Source organism: Nelusetta ayraudi, unplaced genomic scaffold (assembly GCF_046127955.1).
Source record: "Nelusetta ayraudi isolate G7.1 ecotype Tasmania unplaced genomic scaffold, CSIRO-AGI_Nayr_v1 ptg000063l, whole genome shotgun sequence".
In the NCBI taxonomy this organism is placed as follows: Eukaryota; Metazoa; Chordata; class Actinopteri; order Tetraodontiformes; family Monacanthidae; genus Nelusetta; species Nelusetta ayraudi.
The window spans coordinates 4,506,190-4,528,294 of record NW_027466113.1 but is presented as its reverse complement, the minus strand read 5'-3'; the positions used below and the strand labels follow the sequence as shown (position 1 = coordinate 4,528,294).

Here is a 22,105-nt window from a genome sequence, read left to right as displayed (position 1 = left end):
AAAGACAAAAGCACATGCAGCTTGGAAAGAAGCGAGAAGTCTTCGGTTACAGCTCATCCTGTTAATGGAAAAAGCAAAGCGTCTGGAAAACTAGTTCTAAGGTCGAAAGCATATATACAAGGTATACTACTAATAAACTATGAAAAAGTACTATTTATTTTCTATTCCGACAGCGAGAGAAAAGGGCTATTCTAGCAAGCGAGATGTTAAGAAACAAAGGAAGTAGAAAGGAACAAAGATTCAATGGTTAAAGTTTGACAAAAAAGATTAACGTGATGCTGCAGAAATAAAGCACGGAGAGCAGAAGTGTTTCAAAGTTTAGCCAACATGTGGCTGAGTGGCAGCAATAGAGAAGTGGGGGGTTAAACCGCTGCCAGTAAAGTGTGTGATAAAATAGGAAAGTACAGCGGAGAGAGGATAAATAGAAACTAGACGGAGCTCGCCAGTGAGTCACAATGCAGCTAAAAAGCAGAGAAACGAAAGTAAAGACAAAGTTTGAGATAAGATGAAGAAGAATAATAAGAATCAGGCGACTCCGGGCTGAGTTGTCTGATCAGGAGTTTGAGTATCAGCTCTGCCCTTATGAACTTTACGACAGACAAACTCAACCAAAGTCTGAGTAAGGAAATAAAAAGTTTGGAAATTGTTGTGAATCAATAAAGGACAGTGGAGAAGGACAGAGAGAAAACAGGGTTTTTTTTTTATTTAAAGGTAAAAATCAAACCACAGAAAAGAGTCAAAGAGGAAACTATCAATGTGAGTCAAGAATACAGAGCAACAGAAGGAAAAAGAGAGACGCCAGAGGAGGGGGGGGGGACAGACAGTTTGAAGTTGAACAAAACCACAGAGGTGTTTTCTTTTTTTTTTTGTTACTGAAATATTTGACCTCTTTTATGCATCATCTTGTTTACATGGGAGGGAGCGAGGCCTGGAGTCCTCGCCCGCCCTCCCGCTGCTGCTCCTCATCTCTACGTGTGTTCTGAAGTGTGTGAATGTAAACCAGCACTCCGCAGCCGCAGATACTGTCAGCTAATCCCGCGTGGACAGAGAGAAATGAACAACACTTCCAGACAGCTACAGTGTAGAAGAGGTAGATTGTTAGAAAAGGCCAAACACAGAGGAACCCAAAGCCACATCCACGCCAACAGTGTTTGTAAGCAGAACACCAGCGTCGCAGCTGTCTCTCAGTCAACTGAAGAACTTCACAATAACCACACGCGCGCGCATACACACACACGCACAGACACTCACCCTTGCGTGCGCTCACACACAGTCGCACACATACGCACACAAAACTCCCAAGTAAATATCATCAAAAATAAGTAATCATTATTGTACAAAATGGGATTTTTTTGCACAGCTTGACCCGTGAGATGCCACTCAGAAAAAGACAAAAACACATTTTTTTCCCTCCACCTATCCATAATCCTGCCACCGTCTTTAAATTAAGTATACTCATATTCCACAACATCGTCATCCAGCTATAACTTTAGGACAACGGACTCAGAGGGAGTCCAGCAGTATTTACAGCGCCCGTCTGTCCAGCCTCTCCAATAGGGGGCGTGACACCGAGAGACGTTTCTCCAGCGGCTGAGGCTCCGAGTCCCGCAGCGTCACGGGATCAGCTGGACGGCTGATTGGTCACTCAGCCAGCCGTCCGGTTGCTCCTCCTCTCATGGCCGAGCGGCGCCTCAGTACGGAGTGAAGCGGTTGTATCCTCCCCGGTACAGACCGGCCTGTTGGCAGAAGGTGTTGTCAGGGTGACTGGGGGGGGGAGGGGGCGACACCACGGGTGACCTCGAGGCACAGCTGCGTGCGCCGTTGTCAACTCACCACTGTGCCCATCCCGTACGTGGTCGTTGGTCCCACCGCGTGGTGGTAGGGGTCGGCAGCCGTGGCGTACACACGGCCATAACTACCCAGGTGGAGAGGAAACATCAAGAGCACGGTCAAGGAATGCCGGGAAACATGTTGAATCTTATGCTCGACCAGGACATATTAGTGTGTGATGTTAAGGCCTGCATAATACAATTAACATAAAGAGACTTCCTGTGGGCTTCGAACAAAAAACTATTTGACAGTGCCCTATCATGCAAAAATCGTAGCAATAATCGGCCTCTCCCCCCCCCCCAACTAGTCTAATGTATACTAGAACAGACAGTCGTGAAAAAAAGAAGCCCTTAGTGATGTCACCCAGGGCACCCGCCCTACAGCCTCTGAGGACCAACAAAGCATCAGTTTTAGCAGGAAGCCTCAACTTCCTGCTCAAGGAAGTTTTTAATTTCCCTGAGGGTACTGTCTGAATGGATCAATAAAGTTCTATCAAATTAAATCTGATCTGATCTAATCTAATCTGATCTAATCTAATGTAATCTAATCTAATCTGATCTGATCTGATCTGATCTGATCTGATCTGATCTGATCTAAAGGCAGGAGGCTGTAAACAGAGTGCTAAATATGTTGAGTTTTGTTTTTTGATAACTAAGCCCACAAGAAAATGGTTCATTTGAGACCCTTACAACAGTTCCAACAAGGAAATTTTAGGTCACTTTCACAACCATTTTTCAAAAATAATAGAACATTTTCTTTCCCTCTCAATATTGCACGTGTTGTCTTGTGCGCCTACCCATCACTGTAGGTTGCCGTGGCAGCGGATGCAGATTGGGCCACTCGATAAGCTGCAGGATAGGCACCCTGAGCAAACAAACAAACGAAAACATCCACATTGTAACAGCCAGTCAGGTCCGAGGAAGAGAAACTGTGCGCGGTGTCTTCCTTACATAGACGTCAGCCCCATACAGTCCGTCCTGATACACCACCCTGTGGAAAGAAAGGTACAAAAAACCCAAGAGGTTTAGCGGTGACTGAGCAGTGCTTGGACAACAGCTGCTGGAACCAGAGGTTGGGCCTCGTACCCGGGGTAGGCGGGCACAGTGGCGGCGGCGGTGGGCGTGGCGGCGGTGGAGCGGATGGTGTTGTAGACCGCCCGGCCCCGCCCCCTGATAGCAGACCCTCGGTAGGCCAGGGTAGGAGTGGCCATCGGATACGGGAACGTGGCCACTGAGAGAAAGAAGGGGGGGGGACACATGCTTTACATTAATAAATGCAACTCGGTGGTTAGTTAAACACCATGGTGAGTTACGTGGAAAGATTTTTTAGTTATTTTGTTTATGCTGTTGCTGATTTTTAAATATTATCTATTGATATGCAAAATCAAAGTATCATGTAATGTAATGCCTTTGCTTTGGTCGTATTCATTTTATTGTATTTATTGTATTGCATTCTATTTTATGATATTTCATGCCAGCTTCGCTTTAGGTTGTGCAGTAACATGATGCTGATGTGTTTACCTGATCTAATCTTTGTGAATACAAATTCCATTAGTGCTCCAAGTCACATGGGCTGATGGTTCACTGACAAGAACCCATTTTAATTTCACGTATTGTAAAAATACCTATTATATTTCCGTTTGTCTTTAACAATAATAATGCTTGTGTTTGAGTGTATTTTAATATTTTCACATTCCTGTGCTGTGAAGGCTATGAGGTGAGAGACACAACTGGTAAATACTATCTTGGCTATTGTCAATGCACAGTACACTTACTTTACGCCCTTAAAAAGTTAAGCCAACAAGCTTCAACAATTTAGTAAGAACCAAAAGGTAAAAAAAAAAAATGACTAGAATGATGAATGGGAGCAGCAGTGTGGCAGAGAGAGAAGAAGTTACCGGTGTAGAGTTCTGGTGCGTACATGGCTCCCATCATAGGGTTGAGCTTCCATCCGGACGCTTCGGATTAGAAAAATCAGGGTCAGCTGGTTGTCGGAAAGGAAAAGTTGGATAGAAACCAGAGGGAGAAACAGGAAGTTCTTACTTGAAATGTCGCCGTTGACAAGAGGCGTCTGTGGCTTCTTGGTCACGACCCGAGCGGTGGCGTTGTTGACCTGGGGAGGCAGAGCGGCGTGAAAATACGCACTGATGACGGATCAGGATTGCGGGCAAAACACCCTTGCAATGCACCGTACATTCTCTGACATTCTCCACTACCTCGATCTTTCTGCCCTCCACAATCGTGCCGTTCAGCTTCTCTCTCGCCCGGTCCGCCTCCGCCGAACTCTCGAAAGTCACGAAGCCGAAGCCCTGCGCGTGCACACGGCCGTGAAGTCTGTTTACAAGTCTGTTCTGAAGCCTCGTTAAATACCTGCCACGATAGTCACCTTTGAGCCTCTTTCGTTGAAGATGATTTCTACATCGAGGATCTTGCCAAATTGCTAAAAAAAAAAAAAAATAGAGAGGAAAAAAAAAAAAGTCAGTATTAAAATTCACAACAACTCAAAAATGTAAGACACGTTGTAGATGTCGAAGGTTTGGTACCCCGAACATCTGCCTCAGGTCCGGGTCTCTGAAGCGGAAGGGGATGTTGGAGACGTGGAGGCGCTTGGGCTGGGCCTTGTTCGCCCCTCCCTCCTCGTCGCTCCCACTTCCTGTCCCTCCTCCCGATGCTGCGGACACGCTCAGGGACTGAGGGTCAGAGGTCACGGGTGCCAGAGCATCCTCCTGGGGGCGGGGAAGCGGGTGACATGGGAGAAGAGAGTAGGGAGCAAGTGGAGGGGTGGGGAGGGAAGAACGGGGACGGAGGAAGGTGGAACAACAACAAAAAGATGGGAAACAAAAGATGGGAGAATGAAAGAGTGTGAATGTGGAGGGGGGGAAAAATCAGGAAGAGAGCGTCAGAATAGAAGAGAAGAAGAAAACCAGGGTAAAAAAATAAATGAATAAATAAATAAATAAATAAATAAATAACCAAAACCACAAACCACGTCAGTTCAGTTGGTTTAGAGGGTTCTGGTTGTGCCAAAGCATCACATGACATTAAGCACAAGTCATTTTCAAGAAGTGATTCAAACCAAAGAGCATCCAACAACAACAACAACAACAACAACCAGTGATCCCTCTCAGGCAGTCGTGGGTGGGGAGGGCAGTGGGGGGGGGGGCTCCGTTTTAGTGAGGCTTCCCTCTATTCATGCCTGACAGCTGGTAGGAGTGAGGGAGTGAAGGAGTGAGCTCCCCTCAGGCGCTCAATTTTCCTGATCCAACCAGTTACTGTCTCTCTGCAAATACTTCCGTCAAATTATGGGAATAATTTGCCAACTGTCTTTGCCCCATGCAGAAAACTAAAAAAAAGAAAGTAATGATCAAGGCTTGATGTGCCAAAAAAAAACAACCAAACACAACACCGTCCCACAATGCACCATGATGCTGGTGTGTGCGTGTGCCATCTGTGCGCGTGTGGAAAAAAAAAAGAGGAGAAAATGTTACACGAGTTTTGGCGGCAAAGTGATGCGTGAACACAGAGCGGAGGAGAGTGAAAAGGGATCTGCGGTGAGGGCAGCAACAGAGGAAGCAGAGAGGAACCGTTGCAGAAGCGAGGGGGCGGATTGCTGCCGGTGGGAAAAACAACAACAACAACAACTATTGTGCAGACGTGAAGGTTGTATTAGCGTTCTAGTACCAAGAGGCAGGAAGTGGAGGAGGCCTCGGAGCGAAACCAGAGGTAACAAGGCAGCGGGAGCTTCAAGAGAAGGTGATTGTCATAGCTGTACGTTCCACTGAGGGGGAGGGAGGGGGAGGGAGGGGTCAGTCTGGGGTCACGGTGCTGCTTTTCTGCCAGGGGTTAAAGGTCATTTAAAGAGGCGTAATTATTATTAGGTTGTAACGGGGGGGGGGATGGAGGATGGAGGAGGAGGAGGAGGAGGGAGAGACAGACGCACCACTCTGGCTGTGGCTCGCAGCACGCGCACGCACCCACGCACGCACGCACGCACACACACACACACACACACAGAAGAGACAGTGGGGGGGTGGGGAGGTGGGGTGGGGTTGGGAGGGGAGGGGTTTAGGTTGGTGCTGTCTCGTCACGATGCAGAAATGTGTTTCTGGACCTGAGCGATATTTCAGAGGGGGGGGTATAGAGAGGTCATCATCCGGTCATCATCCTCCCCCCCTCTCACCCCCTCCCTCCGTGGCGACGTCTCAACACTCTCCCCCAAACCAGCACGGGCCCCAGTGTGATGGGGGGGGGGGGCTCTAGTGATAAAATCTACGAGACGGGGGCCACAAAACACCATTTGTGAGTGCGAATATAAAAAAAAAAAAAGGATTGAAAATCTCAGCATCCAAATAAGTTCATTGTTTCAAAAGATTAAGAATGAAAAGAACTAAAACGATATTTTCTTTCTTTTTTTTCTTTTAAAAAAGGGTCTTTAGTACGGAAGTGTATTGCATTCACTTGGGAAAAAAGTTTTTTTTTTTCTGAATTATCGTGATACTTCGAAATCCCCGCGAGAAAACCGTCAACCTGCAAAAGACTCCCGGTGGATCTATGGTGGTGACTCATGCTACTGTGTCGAGGAGATCTGAATGAGTTTTCCTTCTGAACAACCACAAGGGCCTCAGGTGCCTTCGCAAAGTCGACAAACCACTGGTAATACCGTCTATCTGACTTGAAGACAGGACTATCTCGCAGTGTCTTAAACCCAGGTCAAAGTAAAACTTGATTAAACAAGCTGGCCAGGTGCTTCCGTTAAATCCAGCTCTCAATAAAGGAATGGATGCGATTGTTTCAGTTTGCTCTCTAAACTCGGGGAAAAAGATTAGTCCCAAAAAAGAGCAAAGATAATTATTCTGAAAAAAAAAAAACATTAGAAAAATATCACTAGGAAAAATCTGAAAAAAATTACCCTGAAAAACAGAGCTTTTCTTCCCCCCAAGTGAATGCAGTACGCTTCCATACTTTAGCAGCGTCGTTGGAAAACCGCTGTTAACACGTTAGCATGCAAAAGGGTCCGGGTCGGCGTGTTTACCCAGTCGCCCAGTTGCTCTTACAACCACAGCTAAGAACAAACAAAGTGATTCAGACTTTTAACGACTCGGACGAAGAAAACAAGCACAATGTGTTTCAGATAGGAGGAGGCTTCGCCACGCCAGCTGGCCACGTGTCCCTGCGACCTCGCTTGAGCAGCTATGTGGCAACTCTTGTCGTAATTGCCACCACTTGTGCTGTTAATGTCGACTGATTAGTTTGAGCGGTCACATAATGTTTTCCTGAGGAAGAGCGTTTGTTTTTATTGGACGAGGACAACACTAAACATCTGTGAGTCAAAATGGCAATTATTTCGTCGGTCTCATGTTTGGACTGTTCACATTTTTGAGTGGCACTCACTTATTTACGAAAGGTACAACTGCCGCGAGACACAACTACAAATAAACATTGTTCCAGGGATTTATTTTTTCCTCTAAACAAAGAATCATCTGCAATTTGCATTAGAGCGCTCGCCCCCTGTGGTCACAAAGACATTTTTGCTCTTTTTTTTCCACTTAAAGAGGTCATTGTGATTTTAAAGCAACAGAAGAATCTGAAATCCTTGAAATCCTTTGCATCAAAACGCATTAAAACGCATTTCAGGCAAAGAGTTTGCCGCTTGTTTGAGAATTCATTTTTAAAAATTTTTTTTTATCATCGATTAAATAAGACACCAATGGCAGGGAAACCCAAGTATTTATTTTCAACAACAAATCCCTGTCCCGTGCCTCGTCACCCCCCCCCCGCCCGCCCTACTTTGTTGTAAATATGAGCTGCATTCCCCTACATGGACACAACATTGGAGGTGGGCCTCTAAATATAGCAGGAAACTCTATCTGGCCGTGTTTCTCAGATGGCTCCTTGTCACGGCGGGGGCGTCTTCTCCCGCTAACCTGACCACAGATCGGGTTTTATTCTGGCGCGCACCTCTCGTTACGCCGCTCTTACCGTGCTGCTGGAGGTCAGGGCCTCAGCCCCCTCCAGCTGGGGGCCCTGGTAGACCCGCAGCTGGGGATGTTCAGGGTAGTCGGAGGCGGCGTGCGTGGAGCCGAAGTCGAGGGGCGGCAGCCGGCCCATGGACGCTGGGGGGCCTTGACCTTGCGGCGGGTAGGTGGGGGGAGCGGCGTAGACCTGCGGCAGGGTGGGGTCACTGCTGCCGGGGCCGCCCTCCTGTGTGGGCCCCCCCTGAGGAAAGGGAAGCGAAAGTAAGTTGGGGGTTGGTGGGGGGCAGCCATGACAACCAGGCGGCAAAAGAGTCGGAGATGTAAACAGAATGCCCTCCGTGATGTCACCGTTTCAGCTCGTCTGGCTCCAGAGCAGCGAGGCGTTCAGCGACAAACACAAGTCTTTGCGGCAGGAAGTGCGTAAAGGCCTCGTAATGAAAACCACACACGACCCACATGTTGGTGTGATTGTGTGAGAAAATGCAAAAAAAAAACCCAAAACTTAATTTGTCCATCAAAGGAGCAAATTAAAGGAGGATCAAAGATAATCTCAGTGCATTAACACACAGCATTCCTTGTTTTTCTACCTCCTGATCGCTTCTATCAGTTGTTTACTGCAAACTGCACGTGTCTGTAATGTTCTGCTATTCTAATGTAGAAATGAAGTCTAATTATAGGCTGAGATGAGCTCAAAGTCCGACTCACTATTTTTAAGCTAAACTGGACTTGGAAAATGAAAAGTCAAGAATTGAAAATAAAATTCTTACATCCTTTCCATGCTTTGTTTCACAATGTTGACCCACAATTTCACTTTTGAAAATTAGAAAGTAAATTTGCCATTTTATTGTCGTTCAACTAGTTTTTAACCGCAGCCATTAGTTCACTGAACATTTAGTCGACCAAGAGACCATTTTGCAAGAATCCCTCCATCTTTACCAAAAAAAAAAAAAAATACAATCCAGAATGAGACAATAAAAAAAATCAACCTTTGCTCTCGATTGAAATCACAGAATTTTTTTGCTCAGTGATTAAAACCACTTTTGCAGCCCGCTTACATTAACCGGAAACAGAAAACCATCATCACACACAAAGAACACTGAAATGAAGAACGGATTCATATCAGAATGAACGCAGAGCTCATGAGTTAACACCATGTCCCGAGCACAGAGACAGATCTAAACAACACAGCGGCAGAGATAAACAGCAAATTCCTTTTTCACTCAGTCATGAAGTTTGGAGCCGAAAGCATCGTCTTACCCCTTCACCGCATTCCTCGATCTCTGAGGCATTTAGCAACAACTGCAGCATGTTTTAATGCCAGCTGACCACCCGCCTACCGCACCATAAGTTCTGCTCGGCCACCAATCACAATGATGGTTGGTGGAGGGCTTGTGGGGGGTGGGGAGAGGTAGGTACAGGGGGGCTGTTGGGGGGTGGCGGGTCCGGGCTGTTGCACCAGCTGTGATCGTCTGTAACTGTCAGTCACCTTTCTCCAATCACACCCCCCGACTGAGCCCAGATTCGCTCCTCGGCGTAAGATCGGACTTGTCTCTCAAGATGAGGTATTTGTGAATATAAATGCCAGCGTGAATGTAAGTGTATCGGGCTAAAGGTCGAGTCCAAGAATACCGCCGCCTCTCACGGAGCCCACTGGGGTTGATTGCAGTCGTGCAAAACCGCTATTTGAATGCGCAACATACCCCAAACTAATTCACACTTGGGTTTTTTTGTTTTTTTTCCAGGATAGTGAACCAATTTTATTTGCGCAGGGGTTCAAGGAGGTTTTTTGTGTGGTGCTTCAGATATTGCCGTTTGGCATTCAGGTGTGAGAGGGAAATAAAAAAGCAGGGGAAAGAGAAACACGCAGCGATTGAATTTGTGATCCAGTTAATCCCAATATTATTTGCAGCCTCAATATAACACAGAGATTTTTTATTTTTTTAATTCCCCCACACATGGTTGGAATTAGACCCAACTGAAGCAAATTTGTGCCTATGGAGGTCTGACTTTACTCAAAAGAAGAGTTATATATAGCTCGTGACAATATTGCATTCACTCAAGGCGGGAGAAAAATAGAGAAACGTTGGCCGCAGCATTTATGACCCTTGGACAGACTGAAAATCTGAGAATCGTCTCATCAAATGCGATTAGCAAAGAGTTAAAGAATGAACAGCACTGGGGGGGTCAGACTGACACGGGTCAATAAAGGAGAAGCCAGAAGGACGGACATTAACAGCGGGACAGGCAGACTCCTCCAGTGTTTAATGTGGATGTCACACTGTGCCAAAATCAAAACACAATGTTGAACATGGCTGTAAATCTTTTTACACCCGTCATTCAGCAAAATCACAGTGTTGGTCTGAAGACAGAAGTGTGTTTTAACACCTGTGCACCACTGGCGAAACCAAGGAACTTGTTGGAACCCAGTAAGATTTTCAGAATGCAGCGGTGTTATTTATTGGTTCCCGATGGTGCTGGCACTGTTTCACTGGCTAATTTGAAACAGGTCCTGTGGTCGGCTTTTTAATTTGCACATAACAACCGCTTTGTTATGTGCGTTTTTTTGTCTTTTTAAAATCTAAACGTCACTTTCACTTTTAGTCACAGAAATTTTTTTTTTCTTTTTTTTAAACTTTAAGGTGAAAATTCTGAAGGTTGGTTAAAATCTAGGGATGTTTCCATCCCAACTTTCAGTCCACTTAATCTTAGCCGCTTTAGATTAATTATCCTAAAGCAACGATCCTCCCTGGACCAGCTGGTTTCTGCGTTCTGTCACTTGAAAACAAGCGCGGCGTGAGTGACAGATGAGTGGAGATAAAACAGGATGTGAGATATCAGCGCCAGCCTCGGCCTCGCTGAGCTCCCAGACAGTCAGTCTGCCTGATCCCGCTGCGGCCGCACACACTCTCTATTCTCCTCACACGCGCTCTTTTTTTCTTCTTCTCCTTCTCCTCCTAGATTTCCATTTGTTCTCTACTTCTCTCGTCTCCCTCCTCAGCTGTCACTTTGCGGTCGGAGGTCAATGGCTCGGCGCCAGGTGCGTCCTGGGACAGCTGCCACCGGCTTTACACAAACGCCACGCCAACTGCAGATGTGGCCTTTTAGCGGCGGCCAAGTGAGGAGTGCTCAGACCAACACTCTGGGAACAGACGCCGCAGCTCCTCTTTGCACACAACTATTTAAGAAGTTCTCAGTCTGCAGGAAATAGCATGTTTTTTTCCGATACTAAAATGTCCCCGTGAGCAAATTGCGTAGCCAAAGTTGAACTTTTTTTTGTGCAGACACATTAAGACAAAGCAAATGCGTCTACGCAAAATCTCAACGCCAAACAGATCGTGTAAGCGCACGGCAGGCGAGCTTCACACCTATTTTGAGTGCCGTCGCGCGCAGACGACGAGATGGGTGACAGAATCTCCTCCTGTGATTATCTGCTCAAGAGACCGGCGCTAAAAATACAGGTGGCGCGAAGCACAGAGACAAGGTGGAGAACAGCAGATACACTGCTGCTGCAGTAATGGTCTGTCGGTGACACATGTACACGCACACGCACACACACACACACACACACACACACACGCACACGCACACACACACACACACACACACACACACACACCGGTCACTAGCCCAAAGATAACCCCCTGCGTTGCATTCTACGATGAAATTGAGAGACTCTTTTTTTATATACATGTATTGGCTGTTCTTGGTCCAGCTGCAGTTCCTCAAGCAGTAAATCAGTGAGAATTTGATTTGGGTTTGGAATTATCTGGTTAGTGGAATATATTACAACTGTGGCAAATGTTAGCCTGCTGGCAACGCTGATATTAGTTAATCGTTTACACATTGAGAGTACTCTGGAATCGGATTGTTTTTCATCGCAAAATAATGAAGCCGCATGGTTTTGACTAAACATGTGGATTATTCAATGAAATTAGAATTTTTCAAAGCTTCCATGATAGCAACATTTCTGAATAGGGATTTTGGGCGAAAAGAATCAGATATTATAAAGATTTTTTTTTTAATTTATTTTAAGTTGTTTATTGAATTTTGATCCATATGATTAACACTTTTAACTGATGACGTGTAGCTCCTTGGTTATGGATTTAATTTTCACTATGAATAAGCAGGATCAAGGGGACAAACATTCATCTTCAATCAATTCAACGAAAAGGGTCGTGGGATTTAGTTGGTTAAGAAGTAGATTTAAATTTTTACCTGAACTATACTTGGATAGCATGCGGTTGTCTGTGGATAGACAGGGAGTCCATATGGCTGGAGAATCACTGTGGGTGAGGAGAGCATAGCCCAAAAACCACACACGAGGACACAGGGAAGAGTGGAAGATGGGAGGAAGAGGATGACTGGGGGAACGCAAAGGCCTGTAACCACTCAGAGGAGCAGGGGTGAAAAAAAAAAACAAAAGAAAGAAAAAAAATATCCAGTCTGGTTGGAAGAAATAGAAGATCCAGAGGAGTGTGGGAGGAGAAGGTTCAGACTCTGTTTTAACCTTGCGGACGAGCCGGAGAAAAATACAGTGGTCCACTAAAACAATCGAAGACCGGAAAAGAAGGATACAGTGCAGCGTAAGAGAAAGCAAGTGGGCTACTGCGAGACCATCAGTTGATCATGCTGCCTGACAGATGGAAACACATGCTCGGGGTCCCATTTCAGAGTTATATAAATAGTCGCCCATGTCCTTCTCTCTCGGTTTACCACCTTACCACCTTCACTCTTACGCACTTTGTAAACGAGGATTTCTCACTGCTTGTCACAAACTTCATGTGATTGGCCTTAAGATGTTTAGTTTAACAGAAAACTCTGAACCCTCCGTTACAAATATTTAATATCTTGTGTTACATTTGCTCCATAATGATAGTGCTCGAGCAAAATCTGACGTTATTCCAGATCACAAGACTTCAGGAATAGTTTCTCATGGAAAAATAAATATTTCCACGGGCAAGCCGCGCAGTCTCGTGTCTCGTGGTTTTTGGATGCAATTTCGGGCTTGGCCGGTAGAGAGCGACATCTACGCAGTACTTACTTCCGTTCGAGCGGAAAGGCACTGTGGGTAATGTCGTTTGTGCGACTGCGCTATAAGTGAACAGGAACTTCCTCTATCGCCCTCTTTACCACGCAAGCCTGAGCGAGACAGGTACGGAGACCGACTCGTGCAAACCTACATCACAAGACTCTGAGCTATTGACTAGTTTTGCAAACAGTCTCGACGAAGTGAAAGATAATACCACTTTTGCGATCATTTTCGCAGAAAACTAAATCAATTTCGTCCATTTATTTTGTCATACGCTCGTTCGGCTAAGCTAACACCGGGTAGCTTTGCTGACCAGCGTGGTGTTTTGCTGGTGAGGCCTCGCGGTACTGGTGACGAGGCATGACTAAAGGACTTCTATCAAAACGTTAAAGTTTTATAATTGATTTTGACAGTCCTCTAAAGCGTTGTTATTATTGTAGCATTTTCTGTCCTAAATTGAGGACGTTAATTTATTTTTCTCAGAACATGTTACTGATGAAATAATCTGCACGTTAGCAAAGCTAATATGCTAACGTAACACGGACTTGTCAGAAATGGCTCGAAGATGTTTGCCGTATTGATTGGAACATTGCAATTGTACGAGTGATCTTGGAATATAAAATATATACAATTTGTATAACGGACCTTTACCATCCCAGTTATATTTTTTATTGCTAGAGTCGATTCGTGTTTACGTGGGAGGAATGAATTTTGTTGTTCCTATGATGGCTTGTTACAGAAATTGACTTTATCTACTATGTTCCAGGCACATCTAAGCCGCCATGCCCGTTGCCAGGAGTTGGGTTTGTCGCAAGACATACGTCACCCCCCGTCGTCCCTTCGAGAAGTCCCGTCTTGACCAGGAGTTGAAACTCATTGGTATGTTTTGAATTTAAAAAAAAATAATTCCACAGATACTTGAATATGCACATTTGAAGGAGCAACACTAAAATATTTTTTTTTAAATTATATCTTAAGGCGAGTATGGACTGAGGAACAAGCGTGAGGTGTGGAGGGTCAAATTCACCCTTGCCAAGATTCGCAAAGCTGCCAGAGAGCTGCTGACTCTGGACGAGAAGGACCCCAAGCGTCTGTTCGAAGGTACTCGCTGCCTCCAAAACAGTTTTTGTAAAGTTCTTTTTTGCCGATGATTTAATATTCACATATCAGACTTTTCTGTGGTGTCACGAATTCCTCGTCAATGAGGCTTCTGTCAAGCTGTAATGTGCTTTATGTGGACATCCTGACCCTTGTTAAAGTAAGATGTGCCAATGTGATTGTCCAGGTAATGCCTTGCTCAGACGTCTGGTGAGGATTGGTGTGCTGGACGAGGGTAAGATGAAACTCGATTACATCTTGGGCCTGAAAGTCGAGGACTTCTTGGAGAGGAGGCTGCAGACTCAGGTCTTCAAGCTGGGACTTGCCAAGAGCATCCACCATGCCCGTGTCCTCATCCGCCAGAGGCACATTCGGTAAGCGATAAGGCTCCTCTAAACAAACACCACAACAAAAGTATGAAGGGTGTTTGGAGGAACTCATGAGAATTTCTCAATGCTTCCTCTTTCATCAAAGGACTGACAACTTCTAATGCTGTCGACAGAGTTCTGTAAAAAAAACAATTCTACAAGGTCAATTCGGTATCAAAACCGTATACCTTGTCAGTTGACATTGCCCAGAGACAATCCCGCCGCTGGGGATTTGGAGTGTCCCATTGGTGGTTGTGGTTGCCAGGTAATGTATGGGGGATTGCACCTCGGGCAATTTTAATGTCTGCCGCACCCTTCACAGTATGAAATGGCCAGGCTGATGATTTAAGTTATCAAATTCAGATTTTCTGTGGTGTCACGAATTCCTCGTCAATGAAGCCTGCCAAGCAAGAAATGGCACTAGACTTGCTGGTCATGTTCAGAAGCATTTCATTTAAACAACCTCCCTCTTTGTTTTCGCAGTGTCCGCAAGCAGGTGGTGAACATCCCCTCCTTTGTGGTTCGTCTGGACAGCCAGAAGCACATTGACTTCTCCCTGAGGTCTCCGTACGGTGGCGGACGCCCAGGCCGCGTCAAGAGAAAGAACGCCAAGAAGGGCCAGGGTGGAGCTGGAGGAGCGGACGATGAGGAGGAGGATTAAGAAGGATGTCGTCCAGGGGCATTCTCGGATGTTTCCTGTTCTGTCAATATTTTCAATAAAAATGCTTGGTGTCACCAGTAAAAAAAAATCTTGTATTGTCCCATTTATTTATACATTTATATAGATGGCAGTCACAGTTAGCACCTTGCTCGGAGCGTAAAAAAGAGAAGAAATTTTTGATTTGAAATGGCAGTTGCTTATCCGTGTTCCAGGAACTCTGCGGAGATTCAGCAACAGCCAGCACCTAGGGCAACAACATGAAGAGTTGCTCGTAAATTCCAACCTACAGAAAGAGTAAAGGCAACCAGCATACGTCAGTCACGTGGTAGTGCAGACCCACACGCCCACTTTGACGTGTTGTTGGGTCATACAAACCAGAAGAATGCTCGTAGCCCTGTGAGTGGGACTTCTGACCGTGGACTCGGCTGGAGAAATCATACAGCGGTACCGGGTGAAAGTTGGCTTCAACCGTGAGTAAACTCGTCCCATACCGGACAGTGCCGTAGTGGCTAGTCAACAGTAGCCGACATGCTAACGGCATCAGTGGTAGCTAAATGCTAACTTCTCCAGGAGACATACTCTTGACAAATCTATGGGGATGTCTATACCTTATCGACTGCGAAAACGACACATTTGTGTTTGGTACACCAACAGCAGTTTCTGCCACCGTTAATGAATGAATGTTGTCTCAATTTCTTTCTTTCTTTTTTTATGTAAGCCGATGTTGCTTGTAGCTCATCCAAATGCATACAGCTCGTACTACGGCAGTCACTTTTTGTCTGAATAAACGGCGTGTCAGTCGACACATTTATCACCACCGACTTGGTCTTCGGCATGAGTTCACCAATATCAATAAACTAACTGGCTGCAGACAGTTAAAGACTACTCAACAAATTCTGGTTGCCTCGTCGTCTCTGTGCCCCGGAAATAAAGTGCAGCCCAAGATACTAATGTAAACCATGGCAACGAGCTAACACCATTATGGTAAATGAACCACGTCGATTATCTCTGGTTTTATGTTAACGTTAGTGTTGATTTTTCATTAGTTTTGTCTCGCCTCTTTCTTCTCCGTAGCGATTCCACATCAGTGCTCTGAACAATTACACCAGATTGCACAACAATACCGTAGAGCGATGTTGTTCCGCTGTTGCGTTACAACCTGCCGGAACTCGTCTCAGGTTGCAAGATTCTCTCCTGGAGTGCTTCTGAAACACGCCTACCAACTGCTTAACACCGACGGATAAAACAAATGCATATTTGCGGTGTACCATATTTTTTATTTATTTATTTATTTATTTATTTATTTTAACAGACCTGTTAGACCCACCAAATGCTGGATAATTATTGTGTTCAATTTAACAGCGTCAATACATAAGTGTCGGGAAACCTTTTCTGCAGCGGCACAAAATGACAGTGAAATTTCTTGAAGTTGTCAGAAATCTTAACTTCCTGCTATTAATTCATCTGAGACATTTGAAAAAAAGAAAAAAAAGAAGTAATACTCTCGTATGTTCACAGATTAATTCAAATGAGTGCAAATATTTCTCCTAATGTGGTGTTTGCAGTAGGTATTATAATGAGCTGTTTTCTCGACTGAAGAATATGGATGGACTCTGACTGTCACTGTGTTTCCAGAGCCATGTCTCCCGACGAGCTCGTTTACCTGGGGGTCCTCGCTGCTTCCATCCCCGTCGGATTCCTCTTCCGTTACCTCAGTGAGTGGCTCAAAGAGTGAATTCAACGCATTCACGGCAGGCCTATATAGTCACGCGCCAGACGTGTTGCTAATGCGCCACAATCTCTGTAACTGGAAAAGTAATTGTAGTGTATTGGCAGTGGTCGAAACATTCAAAAATTGTTCTCATGTGGAAAAAGAAAAATAGTTGCTATGTCTCTTTTTTAAGTTGATTATCCAGACATTTTATGACATTATTGCCGACATTATTACCGTTAACTGCTCCATGTTGCTGTTGTCGCAGGCCCCTCTGCAAAGCAGCGGGCAGCTCTTCTGCTGGGCCTCTCCATTACCGTTGCCGCCTGCCAAATCCACACCCTTCACTCCCTGGTGACAGTGATTGGAACATGGCTTATCATAAAGTGCTGCAGGCAGTAAGTGACAATCGTCTACAATTTGCCTCAAACTGTAGGAGTCTGTGAAGGTTCTCAGTCGTCCAGGTCATCTTGAAGATGTTGGTCCGAACGTAACCCTTCTACTTTGACTGCAGGAGAAAAGTTAGACTTCAGCAAACTCCATCAGGAAATGAGGTTTAGAAGGCAAGGTGTTGCGTGATGCTATCTTGAAATCACTGTTATTTTTTTATGATATTATTGAGAGGCAATTATAAAAAAATAAATAAATCAGTTCTACTCCTCACAACAGCTGTGCCTTGTGTCTCTGTCTGCCAGGCTCGCCCCTCCGCTGAGCCTCGCCTGGACGTTTCTCTACCTCCTTTTCTTCCGATTGGTCAAATCGTATGAGCTTCTTTCCCCGTCGCCTTTCGCCAACGCCATCCAGCTTCTTCTCACTCTCAAGGTACCCGATCCTCGTCCCGTTCGCACCGCCGCAGCAACGCGACCTTGCCCGACCTTGCCCGATGCATCGCTCTGCCTCTGTCTCAGATGGTGAGTCTGGCCAATGAGGTGCAGAGTTTCCGCACGGAGAAGCAGAAGGACGTGAGCTCTTTCGCCAAGTCCTCCGTGGTGGGCGGTCTTTCGGAGGAGCCCTCTCTCTACGACGTCCTGTCCTACAGCTACTGTTATATCGGTATCATGACCGGTGAGTCTGTGGCTCCGCCCCCGGACGCCGCCCTGCTCCCGTGTCCGTCCATCATTTCAGTGGTGTTGTTGTTGGCTTTTGCATGGAATCTAACCGCTGTCTCTCTTTGTCTCACTCTGCTCCACCTGTCCGATATTGTGTGAGTGCACATTGTTTTCAGTCTCATTTGCTGTTTTTGTAAGCGGCAACTCTCTCTTCCTCTCCCATCTCCTCCCAAACATCACGCACCCCCTCTTACCTCTCGCTGATCCGTCCGCTGTCTTCAATCGTTCCATTTTTTTGGGTCGGTGGCTGTCTTCTGAACACTCCTTTTGTCTCATCCCGCCATCCCCCCCACCGAAGGCCCCTTCTTTCGATTCCAAACCTACGCTGATTGGCTGAGGCAGCCGAACCCACAGGTGCTGCCCGGCTGGGGGCCGTGCCTGCAGCGTCTGAAGCTGGTGCCTGTCTACGGCGCTCTGTTCCTGGCCGTCAACTCACAGTTTCCCCTGGCTTACGTTCGCACCGAGGACTTCCTGGAGGAAAACTTCTTTTTCAGGTACGGCTTCACAATTCAATTCCCTCTCATGTTGTTTGAGCTGTGTTTTTAGAAAAGCCGCCTATGGACGGGTGACAAAAATTAGCGCGTGTGCTAAAAACACCAAAGCAAAGAATCCGATCTGTCCACTGTGTTACTGTGTTTGCGATGTCCGTATCAAATAAAATCCATAAAACATTTAGTCATTATGAGTGATTGTTATCAAGCATGGATTTGGTAATTGGAACAAACCCCCAAGTTTTTTTCTTAAACACATTGTTATAGGGAGTTTAAGAAAAATATTGACAGGAGAGACGTTGCACAGAAGTGTTTTTCAAAATGCTGCTGCTGAGATTTTTGTTAATCGAAGGTTTAAGCAGAATTATGTTCTGTTCTGTTCTGTTATGCTGAATAATTCATGAAGGTCTAAGAGCTAATGGGGCTTTATTCTGGATGTGATGGATTAATGACGTCGCTATTTCTTTCAAAAATAATTAGGAATGTAGTCTAGTGCTCATCATTCAAGGAGCTTTGGCTTCAAAGGCAATTGAAAAGAACAAAGGCGATTAAAATATTGCAGCTTTAACGAATGCAAAAATTGAATGAAAGTTTCCCGAGGGGTTGAAACTGATGAGGGTCCTGTGGAAATCTTGCGCTGTCCTCCGGCCTCGTTTGACTCTGGTTGCTGTTTGTCGTCCGTGCTCCCAGGCTCTTCTACATGGTGGCCGTGTTCTTCGTGTTCAGAATGCGTTTCTACGCGGCCTGGTGCGGAGCTGAAGCCTCGTGCATCAGCGCAGGTTTGGGCTGTTACCCTGAAAAATCGCTGTCCAAACCTGGAGGCGGACCCACTGTTAATTACAGGTACAGTAAAGAGGCGCCCAGCGGGCGTCTTGCAGGAAGGGAGACCTCACAAACTGCTCTTGCAAATTTTTGTACCTTATCTGTCAATGTCAGCCCTGATCCGACCGCATCGGAGTCGTACGACTTCAGAACCATTCAGAACATCGACTGCTACAACACCGACTTCTGCGTGAAGGTGCGACACGGCATGCGCTACTGGAACATGACAGTGCAGTGGTGGCTGCATCACTACATCTACCCCAACTCCCCCTTCAGCTCCTACACTCTGAGGTGAGGCTCCACCCGTGCAGGCCTCTGGGGCGATGCTGTGTCTCAACAGGTCGTGTGCGATTAGATGAAGTGGCTCAGTGGCATCTTTGTTTACATCTTCTACCAAATGGTTGTAGAGAATGTAAACTGAACACACAGGGGCACCAACAAGACTGATGAACTGAGGACGCTGGGTATTATTGTAGTTTTACCTCTTGAATTTATGTTTTATATAGTTATGTCAGTTAACGTTTTGTTTTTAAATCATAAGAAAGGAAAAGTTCAAATTAAATGGGGAAATATTTCAAATTGTTTTTTTGTTTTTTAAAATAAGTTTATTTAGACAGGACAGTGCATATTGGTAAACAGTGAGTACGTGAAATGTACAAAATATATAAAGCAGTATAATATGCTATAACTAAGAGAAATTAAGAAGGAATAAAAATAAATAAATGGATATTACAAGAAAATGTAAATTACACATAAAATAATAAAAAATAACATGGATGAGAACAATACATAAATTAACATAAAAAGTACAGTTGACTTAAAAAAAAATACAATATAATACAACAATTGACATAAAAAGCCCATAAACATTCACAAGTCCATAAACATTCACACATGTTAACTATGCCTACATTCTTGCACACGTATCGGCCACAGTCATTCTCCCATAATAATTGCATAGCCACACTATTGCACACATACCAGCAATAGACACACAACTGCACACACAAGATTGACCAAGACTAAGCATTGTTACAGGTGCTCACAAGTTTGTTTGTCTAATATTCTTTATTCTCGACTTAAAAAAGGCAGTTTTTTTTTGTTATGTCGTGACATCACAGTCATTAAGTCATACTCATTTTCCCCTCAGTCTTACATGCAGCAGCTATCTCTCTTTATTTCCTTTAAATTTGAATATTTTGCCGTTTGTCTCCCTCAGGGCCGGCTGGACCATGTTGATCAGCGCCTACTGGCACGGCCTTCACCCGGGCTACTACCTCTCCTTCCTCACCATCCCGCTGTGTATCGCGGCCGAGTCGGCCATGGAGGCGTCCGTGCGCTCCCGCCTCGGCCCCCGCGGCCAGAGCGCCTTCGACTGGGTCCACTGGTTCCTGAAGATGAGGGCCTACGACTACATGTGCATGGGCTTTGTGCTGCTGAAGGCCGGTGACACCCTCAGCTACTGGACGTCCATCTACTTCGTGGTTCACGTCATCGCCGTGTGCTGCATCGTGCTGGGCCGGGTGCTGAAGGGAGGCAGGAGGGAAGGGAGGGGGAGGGACGCGGCGGAGAACAAGGAACTAAACAAAACTGAGTGAGTGGACGTTGGAGGGCGGGGAGTGTAAAGACATTGGCCAGCGATGGGAATGTTTGTGCTCAATGAATGCTACTTTTATAGTGCGAGTGTCAGCGTGGCTGTGGAAACATGTATTTTACGCATCCGCGCGTCTTCCTGTGGGATGATGTCGAGGATTTCACCAGACTGCAGCGCTGGTCTGAGTGAGATGAATGGAAAAACAGTGAAAAGCAGATTGAACGAGAATGATTTTTTTTTTTTTAAACAACGCAACAACGCTAGTCAGTGTTACTGTACGTTAGTGTACGGTTATCTTATTTATTTCAGTCCGCTTCGGTGAAATAAATGACGGGCAACGACACCAGGAAGTCATTGCTAATATATATGACAGAATATGACAGCTGATATCTGGACCAAGACAGTTTTTGATGGTGTAATCAGTTCAGATGTAAAGTAACACTGCAGTCTTATTACTTGAGGGCGTTATACCATTTTAATCGGAAATGCAGAACCTGCTGTATTTTTTTTAAACCTTACTCGGTTTATATCTGTGTTACATCTATAAATTCTATTATTTATGCCCAGTATGCTGGGCATTTCTGTTCTGATCCCAGTTTTTCCTCTATGTGGAGTTTGTTGTTGATGTTTTCCGCCTCTCGTCTTAAACAGTCCAGACTGCCTGCGTGTCTCCCAACAACGCCTTCATCAACCATCCAGAGTCAGGACCCAAATCAAAAGTTTAACAGCACCGCCACAACATTGGCTCTGTGATTTAAAAAATAAAAGCCACCGTTAATATAGTACTTGCTCTGCTTTTTTTTTTTTGCCAGAATGGATTAATATACAGCAACAATGCACAGTTGTTTTTGTGAAACATGACCAGAACTAGTTTTCTTTTTATTTATTAAGCAGTGATGTCTGTAATGATAAAATACTGGATCAAGTCTACACAATATGCTTGACTGAAATGCAATTCATTTTATTAGCTCGTACAACAAAGTTCTTTCACTCATACCTGAAAAAAACTCCGCTGTGTGTTGTTTCATGCGACTGCGACTCCTGCACATGTTTTAAGATATCTTGCTGTTTGTTTTTTTTTGCAGTCACACTGTGTTGTGTTTCATTCTTCAGTGTTCCTTCCTGAACTAAATACTTATTCTCTCTGTTATGTCATTGTTTTCACAGTGAGAGTTTGTCTTCCCATCTTATTTTTCTGCTTTTTTGTATGTTTTTCTGATAATATTTTTATCATACTTTATCACTCCCTGCTTTATCGCTTTACCACGTGTTAATTACATGTCAGGATTAACCTCTTAAATGTCATTTACTTGCCTTTTTTTTTTTTTTTTTACTTGTGTGTGAATCATTTGCACATAATTCTCTTGACTGCCCCACTTTGAGTAAAGCTTAAATATACAATTTTCTGTCTGTGTGGA

At 45.1% G+C, this 22,105-nt stretch overlaps 3 protein-coding genes across 3 annotated transcripts; 2 read left to right on the top strand and 1 right to left on the bottom strand.

The window, feature by feature from the left end:
• Positions 1 to 679: 679 nt before the first annotated feature.
• rbfox1l (RNA binding fox-1 homolog 1, like) lies at positions 680 to 12,370 on the bottom strand. Its single transcript, XM_076040884.1, has 12 exons — positions 12,020 to 12,370; positions 7,809 to 8,045; positions 4,373 to 4,555; positions 4,216 to 4,269; positions 4,046 to 4,138; positions 3,873 to 3,942; positions 3,728 to 3,787; positions 2,916 to 3,060; positions 2,781 to 2,820; positions 2,627 to 2,694; positions 1,834 to 1,915; positions 680 to 1,736 (listed from the first exon to the last, which is right to left on the bottom strand). The coding sequence occupies exons 1-12, from the start codon at positions 12,104 to 12,106 to the stop codon at positions 1,692 to 1,694; spliced, it is 1,164 nt and encodes a 387-aa protein (XP_075896999.1). The 5' UTR covers positions 12,107 to 12,370; the 3' UTR covers positions 680 to 1,691.
• A 465-nt stretch (positions 12,371 to 12,835) lies between these two features.
• Positions 12,836 to 15,048, top strand: rps9 (ribosomal protein S9). Its single transcript, XM_076040899.1, has 5 exons — positions 12,836 to 12,956; positions 13,600 to 13,712; positions 13,812 to 13,934; positions 14,119 to 14,305; positions 14,783 to 15,048. The coding sequence occupies exons 2-5, from the start codon at positions 13,616 to 13,618 to the stop codon at positions 14,958 to 14,960; spliced, it is 585 nt and encodes a 194-aa protein (XP_075897014.1). The 5' UTR covers positions 12,836 to 12,956; positions 13,600 to 13,615; the 3' UTR covers positions 14,961 to 15,048.
• Positions 15,049 to 15,276: 228 nt separating this feature from the next.
• mboat7 (membrane bound O-acyltransferase domain containing 7) lies at positions 15,277 to 22,088 on the top strand. The gene is made up of 9 exons (XM_076040875.1): positions 15,277 to 15,430; positions 16,596 to 16,675; positions 16,940 to 17,069; positions 17,367 to 17,493; positions 17,580 to 17,736; positions 18,079 to 18,274; positions 18,962 to 19,114; positions 19,208 to 19,384; positions 20,313 to 22,088. Exons 2-9 carry the CDS (start codon positions 16,600 to 16,602, stop codon positions 20,689 to 20,691), a joined length of 1,395 nt encoding a protein of 464 aa, XP_075896990.1. The 5' UTR covers positions 15,277 to 15,430; positions 16,596 to 16,599; the 3' UTR covers positions 20,692 to 22,088.
• Positions 22,089 to 22,105: the final 17 nt, after the last annotated feature.

Coding starts and splice junctions, on each gene's coding strand:
- rps9 (XM_076040899.1), top strand. CDS start 13,616: ATGCCCGTTGCCAGGAGTTGGGTTTGTCGCAAGACATACGTCACCCCC. Junction 13,713..13,811: donor CCAGGAGTTGAAACTCATTG/GTATGTTTTGAA, acceptor TTATATCTTAAG/GCGAGTATGGACTGAGGAAC. Junction 13,935..14,118: donor CCCCAAGCGTCTGTTCGAAG/GTACTCGCTGCC, acceptor GTGATTGTCCAG/GTAATGCCTTGCTCAGACGT.
- rbfox1l (XM_076040884.1), bottom strand. CDS start 12,106: ATGCTCTCCTCACCCACAGTGATTCTCCAGCCATATGGACTCCCTGTC. Junction 8,046..12,019: donor GCTATCCAAGTATAGTTCAG/GTAAAAATTTAA, acceptor CCCTTTCCTCAG/GGGGGGCCCACACAGGAGGG. Junction 3,788..3,872: donor TGTCAACGGCGACATTTCAA/GTAAGAACTTCC, acceptor TCTAATCCGAAG/CGTCCGGATGGAAGCTCAAC.
- mboat7 (XM_076040875.1), top strand. CDS start 16,600: ATGTCTCCCGACGAGCTCGTTTACCTGGGGGTCCTCGCTGCTTCCATC. Junction 17,737..18,078: donor TTATATCGGTATCATGACCG/GTGAGTCTGTGG, acceptor CCCCCACCGAAG/GCCCCTTCTTTCGATTCCAA. Junction 18,275..18,961: donor GAGGAAAACTTCTTTTTCAG/GTACGGCTTCAC, acceptor CCGTGCTCCCAG/GCTCTTCTACATGGTGGCCG.